General features: G+C 39.8%; 1 protein-coding gene across 2 annotated transcripts; it reads right to left on the bottom strand.

Moving 5' to 3' along the window:
- Positions 1-1022: 1022 nt before the first annotated feature.
- On the bottom strand, positions 1023-5569 carry LOC147857746 (uncharacterized). 2 transcript variants are annotated; one of them, XM_087326831.1, is made up of 3 exons: positions 4926-5028; positions 3694-4861; positions 1023-3197 (listed from the first exon to the last, which is right to left on the bottom strand). In XM_087326831.1, exons 2-3 carry the CDS (start codon positions 4774-4776, stop codon positions 1362-1364), a joined length of 2919 nt encoding a protein of 972 aa, XP_087182957.1. In that variant the 5' UTR covers positions 4777-4861; positions 4926-5028; the 3' UTR covers positions 1023-1361. The 2 variants fall into 2 exon arrangements, with proteins under 2 accessions (XP_087182957.1, XP_087182956.1); XM_087326830.1 differs by having other exon boundaries at positions 3694-5569.
- Positions 5570-11625: the final 6056 nt, after the last annotated feature.

Raw genomic sequence — 11625 nt, 5'->3', positions numbered from 1 at the left:
GTAATGCAGACAGTTCTTTATGCAAGGTAGGTAACAATTCTTCAATATGAGAGCAATGTATCTATCTTAAACCTTTTTTTGAGTTACAATGTTTACACTTTTTTACTATAGCCTTTTTCTTACTAGTCATGAGGTAGAGTAGAATATATGTATACCAAACATCTAACAAAGCGGCCAATTGCATCATATAAATGAATCAATTGAAACAAACATCACTTTAATGTGACTATTCAAGCACTTTTGAGGGTATCATGAATATTTAGGAAGAAAAGTTTGGTATATACCCCTCACGAGAATGACAATAGAATGGCACAACAAGAAAGAACTTTCGATATTATCCATGGTGGACACATTATCAAATTTCAACATGTGTAATGATCGAAGTATCATGATACATCATCGCATACATTTAGTGAGGATCCAAAATCTGTAGGTAAGAGTAGCAAGTGGGGGTAAATGGGGCTATTGGGATCCCCTTCCCTTGTTTGCATTATGAATGGCTAGGAATGTGATGCATATCTTGCTTGCAGATGCACATAACGCTATTTTGATCATAAACTCAAGACATCCATTCCACTTGTAGTAGCTATGAGCAAACATTGCAACAAGAAAGCTTGTGCGCAGTAAGTTAATCGTATGAAAGAGACGTTAAATTTAGTTCTTTCAATGTGTCAACCGACATCATTATTGTCCTACACAATGAAAGGTGTGGGGCATAGTATAAACCATACATGCATTTGCATTTGAGAATGCATCATTCATTCAAGTATGGTAAACACCCTTGAATTATGGCAAATACAATACTTTTGTATTCATTATTTATTGTAAGGTTTTTTTTTAAAGGTAAGAAAGTTAAGGTAAAAAGTGTAAAAGAAAAATAAAACCATAAGAATGTTTTGATAACATACGCATTCGTATGAAAAACAATATTTTCCAATGCATTCGAGTATATTACGTACTATGGTGTGGTGCATTCTCTCCTTGAAGGCATCAAAAACCTAAAGAATTGGCACATTAAGAAGAAGGGCAATCCTGCGTTTCACAATTGCCTCCCGGCCCACCCCCCAAAAAAACACCCCTTGCAAAGGGGCATTTTGGGAAAATACAAGAAGCCCGGTGCAAAGGGGCATTTTGGGAAAATACAAGAAGCCCTTGCAAAGGGGCATCGTGGGAATAAAAACAAAAGTGAGCGGCAGTGGGGAGTTTTTTTTTACTAAACTTGGTAGATGGGAAGAAGGTCCATGAAGAAATTGGGTGAATGGAGATGAATTGAAAGATGGCAGGCATTACCAATCACCGTCACCAATTACCGTCACCGTCACCGTCACCGTCACCGTCACCAATCACCATCGTTACCGCCTTCAACACTCATACTGTCGTACCTCTGAGGACCTGAGGCTTCCTGGATGAACATGAGTACCCCGCACCATAGCTTCCCAGGAGCTTTTCGCAGCGGCGGTTGGCTCTAATGGAGTCTCGGACTCCCCCTCATCCTTAAGAAGCTTCTCCTTCCCATTAATGCTCCGCCCCATCTCTGCAGACCTTACGACCCTGATCGGATTAGTACTGTTTAGCATGTATTGTTTGTTAGTAGCGCTTGAGAGAGCTTTTTTTAGCCACGAACCACCAGCTGGAGATGGAGGAAGAGGTGGCGATGGCACAACAACACTAGCTGCTTCTGTTATGCTGGGGCAGAGCTTTGTTGATGAGTTGGTTGTTATGCTACTTCCTGCTTGGTTTCCCACAGAATTTGTGCTTTTCTTCATGTTCACCATCAAAGCTTCAGGATATCCTGAAATACCTAGTGGCCATCCCACATCTGCAACATTCATTGCCATGTAATATAGGTTACTCTCATTGTTTGAGTTCATTAGGTTCTTCTGCTGTTTCCCACTCATCACTTTCAATCTGTTCTTCTGGCATTTTGCAGGGAATACAGGAGTCGATACAGCACTTATAGTCGATATTGTCTGTTTCTTTTGCATAGATGCGTTCTTGTTCTTCATCGATTCTAATAAAGATGGACTCACCAGCCTTGAGAAGGTGCCGCTCTTACAACTGTCATCTTTAGCTATGGATTCGTTAATCTTCTGTGTAAATTGGCGGCTAGTTTTAATGGTAGCTAACACTTTCTCTCCTGGCACAAAGTTCTCTGCAACTGAATTAACTGAGTTCTCCACATCAACCGTAGTTGAACTAGCTGTGGCAATATTAACAGCGGAGGATTTCAGCTCATGAACCATTCCATCGTCTAATGTGTTGTTCATTGCTATTTCTCGCATGTCTAGCCACAAGGCTTTCCCCAGTCTCTTGCTAAGCTTTGATTGAAGCTTCGAATTTGAGATTCTCCTTGTGAATTCGCAGTTGCTATGATAATGAATTGGAGATTGACCAGCAGAATAGCTCTTCGTATATGGATAGTTTTTGTTATAATTGCTGTTGGTCAGAGAACTGCGAGGAGTTTGGAATGGAGAAGAAGCGGCATCTAAGAATTCCTCTTCTGCAGAGCTTAACATAGAGGAAGTGCTATGACCGGGTGTAGAGCTTCGAGATAAGGATCCATTAAACCTGCTCGGTGCATCATGGAAGAATTCTGGGAGAAGCTCATGATCTCCCCCAACGGATTTTGAATGGAATGGCCGAGATGAGGACGACCTTGTGCGAGGAAGGTTGTTCAGCCTTTTGGAACTGACAGGAATATCAGGGCTCGCTTGCAGACTGATTACGGATTCACAAAATACTGTGGATGATGGAGAAGACAAACTATCTCTGTTTAATGTACTGCTAGTTCGAGCATCTTCATAAGGGGGGCTGCTTATACTACTGGAGCTCTCCCTAAGAACTGGCTGAGTTCCATTAAAGCTTCCGATGCTTACCAAGCTTTTAGCTGTGGTGTCACGTGCAGGAGGAGACGAAGTCATAGCCACTGTAGGAATGTATTCTATCAGAGGTGAACTGATCGGCCTGTTGTGATCTATAATGGAGCTAGACAGTGAAGATGGATTGAGATCGGGGGAGGAACGAATCTCTGTATTCAAATGATCAGTAATGACTGTGTTACTATGGTGATTACTATTAATGGCGATCGGTGGTCGATCGAGATTATCAGAAGGAGCTTCTGAAGATAAAACCGGTGACAGTTGATCTCTCTCTCGCACTGGAAGGTTTGTTGTCTTCGCCTCCAGCGTAACAGAAACCTGTCAAGAACCACACAGAGAATCAGTTTGTGATATCAAGGATGAATTTTTTTTTAGCTGGAAGGCTTATGCTAGAAGGTTCACTATGCAAGAAAGAGATCGTCTTTTCTTTATGTTTTTCTCTCATCTCTCATCTACTTAGACAGCTGACTGAGCTTGATGGTGCAGCCATGGCGTCATGAATACATAAAAGGTTATCATTGGCAGTAGTTAATTCACAGGACCAAATAACCCTTTTCTCGTCATTAAATCTGATCATCTCCTTGAAATGTAAGGCAATTACTGTATATAACGTGAATTCTTCTTCTGGAATTCAACTGTACGTAAGATAAAAGCAAAAGCTTTCTTCCATCGCTGGCAATGTATAAACAGTAAAAGTGTGCCCCAAAATCCGCAGTATAATCGTCTTTCTGATTTGTTCTGAGAAGTATAACTGTATCGATGCAGAAATATAAGTATGAAGCAATCTTGCTAGCCATGGAAAGTAAAAACTTACTTTTTCTCCTGCATCGCATTTCGCAGGAGTTCCAACTGGTGGTTTGAAACAGCCATGGCCAGTGAGGAAAACAGATAGCGATGCATGAACTGATTTCGCTGCAGGAATTATAACTTTCTTTTTAGCTTTAGAAAAAGCTCGAATCGATGTTGTCGCGGCTTTCTTACACACCTCATACACGGCAGTTTTAATCATCCGCAAAGTCTCAACGTCCATTACTGATCTACATGTGTAATCATAACTGTCATAGTTGCTTTCCGTTGAACTCCTCTGAGCTTCCCTCTCAGTTTTAATGGTGTTTCTTGGATTCACAGCTTTGATAGCTTCTGCAGATTTGACTATAGTGGCTTCCATGTTTGGGTCAGACGCTCTGGCAACAATGCTGTTCTCAATATTATTACTGTTCAGGAGTTTGATTCTGAGCTTAGTTGCATCATCTTCTTTTCTTTGTATTAATGTTGAAGAGAGAATAGCATTAACCTCTGCAGAGTTTTCCAAGCTTTCTTCTATCTCATTAATGGCAGCATCTGTAATAGTTGAAGGGAAAACAGTGTTAGCCACGGCAGAACTATCTGAGCTAATTGCTTCCATCTTGTCAATGGCAGTAATGTGATCGTCTTGGACAGATACACATTGATAGGTAGGAGGTGTTGATTCATCGTCTTTCACAAAGCTTTCTGCTTCCGCATCCAGCAGCGTTACGTTAGATTTCTCAGGATGTATGGGAGCCTCTGCTACTGCTGCATCGCCGCCATTACTGATTGCTGCGACATCATCGCGAAGCTTATTCTCCTCAGAATTACTATTATGATCTAACTCTTTGTTAATCTCTGCATGATCAGATTCAGCCAGCCCATCTAAATTCCGGGTTGAATCATGTGAGGCAGAGCCAGTGGTATCTATTTCTAATTCTGGTTCTGCTAGTTTTCGGCGGGCCTGCAGAATACGACGAAAGCGAGAATCCGTGGTCGGATCCACAAGGCAGAAACCAAATTGGATTCGATCATGGTGTTTATTTAGAGGAGGAAGATGAGGGGGAGATGGAGATACAGTAACAGAGCGAGGTGGAGGAGCAGAATGCATACGAATGAGAGGACGGACGCGAGGAGGTGGAGGTGGAGGTGGAGGTGGGGGTGGGGGCGGAGGAAGGAATTTGAAATTCGGTGAGCTGAGGAGATCTACAGCATAATTAGCAGGAGAAGTAGCAGAAGAAGGAAGACATGATTTCTCACCATGATGGGATGATCTATCGTTCTCAAAGTAAGCAGGATCAAGGAATTTCTGATCTGATGCGATCTGACGATCATAAGTAGCAGGAGGGGGAAGTTGAGACGACGATGGCGATGTTACAGTCTGGAGATGGACGTTATCATGCCTGACAGTATGATTTGTATGATCGCTTAACGAAGAAGTAGATGGCAATGGCAATGGAGATGGAGATGGAGATGGTGGAGCTTCTGTTTGCCGCAGAAGCTTAGGTTGTCCTGGAGTTCGTTCCCATTCGAAAGGAACAGATCCGGGTAACCTGAGCGGTTCTTTGCTTAGCTCTGCGCTAAGCTTCCATACTTTCTTTGATGACTTCCATTGATCTCCTTCACTTCTGTATCTCCTCACAGACAACAGGGGCATGTTGTAGTCCAGTTGCTCTGATGCTCCTTGAAATTTCGCCATATCCACGGACGCTGAGCTATGACCATTACCGCAGTTATTGTCGAACATCTCCTGCATCTTCAGATGAAGCTGGTCTGCAGGGAAGTTTATTCTGGGGATGAGCTCTGCAGGAGGTTGGGGTTCCATAGTTGTGGCAGCCATGGCAGGGACATGAAGGTGAGGTGAGTATGGAAAAAGCTTATCAATCGCTCGTGAAGAAAGGTGAAAAGTGAAGGTGAAGATGACTTTGGAGGAGGTGTTAATTTTGAGGGGGAGAGTGGCAGAGTAGAGGAGGAGGAGCTTTTTGTGACAAGGAAAAGGGAGGTGTTATGGATATTTTGTGAAAGCCATAACAACAACAACACTCACTAAATCCCTTCCTGCTGCTGCTGCTGTAGTTTAGGCAGGCAGATTTTCTACTACTACTAGAAAAAGAAGAAGAAGAAGAAGAAGAAGAAGTGTATATAGTGGGTGGGTGGGCGGGCAATCGCTTTCCATGGAGATGGAGCAAAAAAAAAGCAGCAGCAGCAGCAGAGATGCCATCGTATTATTATATGAGTGTGTATATATGTATTCATATTCATATGATATATACATATTACATAGTGCAGTGATACATACCCCTCCCCACCACACAAACCAGAAGATAAAAAGAAAAGAATATAATAATGTTACAGAAAAGAAGAAAGAAAAAGACGGGGGGAGACAGAGATAGAGACAGAGGAGAGGAAAAAAAGGGACACAAGAAACACACGGAGAGAGAGAGAGAGAGTGGGAATGAATGAATGAATTGTTTCCAATTGCAATTTGCCATCGCAATTTACTTGAATGAAGAAGAAGCGTCCAAAGACTGTTACAAGCAAATAGTACACATATCACACACCATACTCCAACGGATGACTTAATAAAACAAATGAAAAAGAGATCTGAAATCAAAGATAATACAGCAACAAGCAATACATAGTATGTTTTGTATAGAGAATGAAGGGATAATGATTCTATTGACGGTGAGTTATTAGTTTAGTTGGAGCCTCAATTATTATTATTCTTTTGTTTTCTCTTTTTGGGGGGTCGGGGGTTGGGAGAGCAAATGTGCTGCATTTTTAGATCCTTGACTTGAAATATATATATGTACATATATGTGTGTGCGGCCTATTATGAATGAATGTGACACAGAGAAAGAGAGAGAGTGGGGGGGGGGCAGGGAGGTTTAGGTTCCTTGTCATAAGATACTCTGAGTGAATAACATTTGCATGTTGTTGTAGCACATTGTAGTAGTAGTAGTAGTAGTAGACTGTAGTAGTAGTAGTAGTAGTAGTAGTAGTGGGGACACCAAAAGTTTTTTTTCTTTCATTATCTGTCGTGTTGCTTTTTAATACATACACACACATAACTCTGACGAGAAAAGATGTAGCGCGCGCGCGTGTGTATGTATGAATACAGTGTAGCACCAAATGTGGCCTGTCATACACAAAACAATATATTTTACCTCGTAACTTATTCCTTTGTGTTTCCAGGGACCAGAGGGAGGGAGAGCTCTGTATGTACATATGTATGTGTATGTGTATGTGTGTATGTGAGATGGTGAAATGGAAGGGGAGAGGGAGGGTATATATTCATATTCGTATTCGAAGAATTCATTCACATTCAAACGTTGTGGTGTTGCATTGTCTTCCCCCCCCCCCCCCCCCCCCTTCCCTCTCCCTTTTTTTTTCTTTCTGTTTTTGCAGAGCTCTTCCTTTTGTTTGGTTAATTGATTGGTTTTTATTTTATTTACATCGAAGTACTAACATTAGCATCTCAGAGATTCTGATACAGATATATATACATATCCCCGTCCCTCGTCTTCCCGTTTGAAAAGTAGCTGAAAAGTAGCACTACTCACTTTACTACGTCATACTGTACTGTTATTAAAAACAAGCATTTACAAAAGGTCAAACTAAAGCAGAACAGACCAACCTTCACCTTATGTGCATGTACGATGTTCACAATGAAAAGCAAGACTCTCCTACGCCTTCCATGTGTGAGCACATGGAGAGAGAGAGAGAGAGATTAATGTCTTTCTAAGACCAAATTTGGCCCAAGGAAAGAGAGAGTGAGAGAGAGAGAAGCAAAAAGAAATATGTAGTGTTAAAGTCTCGAAAAGAGGACAATGTGGCATACGAGATCCAAAAGAATATATGTATATCTTATGGCTTCTTTCCTTTCCCCTCCGCATGAAAATTAACAAAGCTCGAACGACAAGAAAAACTCCAAGATTGTTCATGTTGACCTATCCCAAAGCCTTATCTCAATATTAGGTTTGAGGAGTCTTTACTCAATCTTTCGCCGCCTCAAGCTAATGGGCATTATCTCCCGCGTGGAGTCGCTCGGGTGTCTAGCATGCATAATAACTCCATGGGCTTCCCAAAGCCTTATCTCAATATTAGGTTTGAGGAGTCTTTACTCAATCTTTCGTTGCCTCAAGCTAATTTGCATAATCTGCCGCGTGGAGTCGCTCGGGTGTCTAGCATGCATAATAACTCCATGGGCTTTCTCCAATTTGTTCCTTTCATGTGAGGACCTACCTCCCATGTATGCAATTGTGCCAAGTTATGTTACGAATGTAATATTATGATCAAGGAATGAGCAAACAATCAAACAAGCAAGATGCACAAATGAGCAACACGAGCAATCAAGCATGACACGTGAATGTGTTTATGTGTGTGTAGTGAAATAAGATATCAAGCAATCAAGCATGACAAGTGAATGTGTGTGTAGTGAAATAAGAGATATCTGTGGAGTAATAGACAGGTGAGAGGTGAGAAAATTAGGTTTCAAATCCAAGATGTAGTGCTAGAAGTGTAATGTCTTACTAATAGGGTAAGCTAATTACGATAAAAGAGAGAGAGAGAGAGAGAGAGAGAGAGAGAGAGAGAGAGAGAGAGAGAGAGAGAGAGAGAGAGAGAGATTATATTATCGTCTTTGGAGGTCAAATATGACCTATGAGACAAAAAATATTACATTTCACGTGATACGTGTAAAAGTGAGTAGTGACTCTCGATGTTCAAGAACTTTACCAATGAATGTTGCAAGAGAGAGAGAGAGAGAGCAAAGAAGAAGCAAGAGCAATGAAGAGCGAACTATAGAATCCAATACCACACAATAACTAGGATTGAACTCCTTGAGGACAACTATGGTGGGAACCCCTACTTATATAACAAAATATGTAAAAGGTAGGCCCAGAGTGTACCACACCTTGCACCTAAACCCTAAACCCTTAGTCATGACATTCATTAATGTCGACTTCTAAATGGGGATAACAATTGTGAATATCCAAACTACATTTGGTGTGTTGTGAAGGTGGTTGGTTGGTTCCCAAGTGGTTCCAAACAAAGGTTAGCTCTTCCATGATACTAGATAATGAAATTTTCTACGCACCAATCGAGAGTCTAGGATGTGTTGAGAAACAAGCTCAACAAAAGCAATGTGATGTCAAAGATGTTCCATAGTAGATATTAGACAAATTAGCTAATGTAATAGTGATGTTAGAAAATAGAGGTAAAATAGCTATGAACAACTATTTAGCTATTCACAGCTAAATAGCTGAATATGTAAGTCACTAACAACTCTTAGATAAAAAGTGAGAGAGAAAAAATAGAGAGACAGATGAGAGAGTTTTTTTCCAAGTAATGAAACAGAAGGTTTTGGGCTGCTACAGAGGTGGGTCTCCTTCCCCCGTTCTTTAGTCTTGAACCCTAAACAATCTTGCCCATCACGTGTCCGTTGTTGCACAAAGAATAGCCGTAGCGCATTCTTAACATGGTATCAAAGCTTAACTACTATTAAGGAAGAATATAACAGATATGAGAATATTCCTCTAGTTGTTGCTCTTAATCAGAGTTCTTTGCTAAGCTTAGTCATAACCTAAGTCCTAAATTAAAAGAGAGATGACCACTGAAAATGGAAGCCAAATAGTTATAGAAAAACTTGATAAAAACAATTTCCATGTGTGGAAATTCAAAATGACAAATTTCCTTAGGGGAAAAGGGTATTGAGAGTACATTGAAGGAGACCTAGAAGAGGCTCCAAAGATCCCTGAAGAAAACACAACTGTTGCACAAATCAGGGCATTTAAAGATTGGAATCAAGGGGCAAGAAAAGTGTTGCATTGGCTATCACTTAGCATCTTAGATTCGATGCTTGGACATATACAAGATGCTTTACTTCCAAAGGAAGCTTGGAACAGTTTGGTGAAATTGTTTGCAGCGAATACAAAAGCAAGAAAACTTCAGTTGAAAACTGAGTTAAATACTTTGGAAAAAGGAAAAATGTTAGTAAATGACTATGCTCTGAAAATAAAGAGCATATGTGAGTCATTTGCTTCTATTAACGTGAAGGTAGAAGATGATGATAAAGTAGAAGTAGGCTTAAGTGGCTTAGGACCTCAATATAAAAGCTTCAAAACTTCCATTCTCACAAGGGATAACATCCCAAGCTTTGTAAATTTGGTTTCAATGCTAGTAGTGGAAGAAAGAAATTTGGTTGAGGATATAAACAATGGAAATTGGGAAAGTGAGGGGCAAGCACTCTACAATAGTGTTGGAAGATACCGAGGAAGAGGCCATGGCAGATTTGATTCAACTAGAACCAGTAATAATTATCCAATAATAATTATAAAGGAAGAGAACAACAAGCTATAATTGGAAGAAATAACATGAGAGGCAAGGGGAGCAATCGAGGTGCAGGTAAGTAAATTTATTTGAGTGATGATGGCAGTTGGTATTGTGGAAAACCAGGCCATATGCAAGCTGAATGTTATAAAAGGCAAAATGATGAAAAAGATGGAAGAGACAACAAAGTAACTATACTTCAACAAGTGAAAATTGTGACAAAGAGGGTGATTTTGTGATGCAACATGAAATAATAACAATGACTGAAAGTTCACAAAGATGTATTGAAGATCATATGTGGTATGTAGATTCTGGGGCATCTAATCATATGACTAGACATGGAAATTGGTTTGAAAGTCTAAAAGAAGTAGGAAATTATTCCTGGTTATGTACAAACAAGTGATAATACTACTCATACAATCGAACATGTAGTAGGAGACATTCCATTGTGGGAAGAACGAGGAAAAACAAAGTATGTGTTGAATGTTCCAAATCTTGCAAAAAATCTGGTTTCTATTGGACAAATAGTAGAGCAAGGAATTAAGTAAAGTTAAAGAAAAGTGGTTGTTTTATAGAGAAACATTGTAAGCTAATAGCAAACAGAAAACGCCAAGGAAGAATGTTTGTTTTAGATGTGGATATGCCTAAAATGACTACAACCATGTTAGCAAGAGGATTGAATGTAATCGTAGATGTAGAAATGTGGCATAAACGAATCGGCCACATAAGGATGCAAACTTTACAAAATATGTTGAGCAAAAATGTAGTAACTAGACTGCCAAAGTTGAGAGCTTGTGAATGAGTAAAATATGTGAAGCATGTCAATATGGAAAACAAAATAACTTGTCTTTCCCCCATGAAGGACATATAAGCAAAAATTTCTTAGATTTGGTACACATAGATGTATGGGGACCAACAAAAAATGCATCAATTGGTGGCTACCGATTTTATGTAACATTCATAGATGATTGCTCAAGAGAAACATGGATTTGCTTCATGAAAGAGAAGAGTGAAGTATTTGATTGTTTTCGTAAATTCAAATGCATGGTAGAAACGCAGGTTGGAACAAGAATAAAATGTCCAAGGTCTGAAGGAGGAGGCGAATACTTCTCGAACGGATTCTCTGATTTTCTATGCAATCAAGGAATAAGGAGACAATTTACAATGTAGATATACTCCAAAGCAAAATAGAGTGGCTAAGAGAAAAAATAGAACATTGGTAAACATAACAAGAGCCTTGATGACAAAAAAAAAATGTCATTGTATTGCTGGGCTGAAGCTGTAAATACAGCTAATTATAATCTAAATAGATGCATAACATCTGGAGTATATGTTATAACTCCTAAAGAACGTTTCTATGGCAGGAAACCTAGTCTAGAACACTTAAAAGTGTTTGGATGCCTTGTTTATGTTCATGTACTTGATGAAGTAAGAAGTAAGCTTGATGCAAAAGTTGAAAAATGTTTTTTGTGGGATATTTAGAGGAGCAAAAAGGGTATAGATATTATAACCCTTTGACAAAGAAGATTGTAGGAAGCCGTGATGTAATATTTGATGAGTTGGGCAATTGGTACAACCCAAAACAAAACGCAAAAATTGATGAAGACAATGAAAATGAAGTCAGAAATCA

This window comes from Azolla caroliniana, unplaced genomic scaffold, assembly GCF_043228905.1.
Source record: "Azolla caroliniana isolate FFs.n. ecotype wild unplaced genomic scaffold, voAzoCaro1.0.p SCAF_11, whole genome shotgun sequence".
Lineage (NCBI taxonomy): Eukaryota > Viridiplantae > Streptophyta > Polypodiopsida > Salviniales > Salviniaceae > Azolla > Azolla caroliniana.
The sequence above is the reverse complement of the archived record's forward strand: the minus strand, read 5'-3'. Positions and strand labels throughout refer to the sequence as shown.

Coding starts and splice junctions, on each gene's coding strand:
- LOC147857746 (XM_087326830.1), bottom strand. CDS start 5,505: ATGGCTGCCACAACTATGGAACCCCAACCTCCTGCAGAGCTCATCCCC. Junction 3,198..3,693: donor AATGCGATGCAGGAGAAAAA/GTAAGTTTTTAC, acceptor GGTTCTTGACAG/GTTTCTGTTACGCTGGAGGC.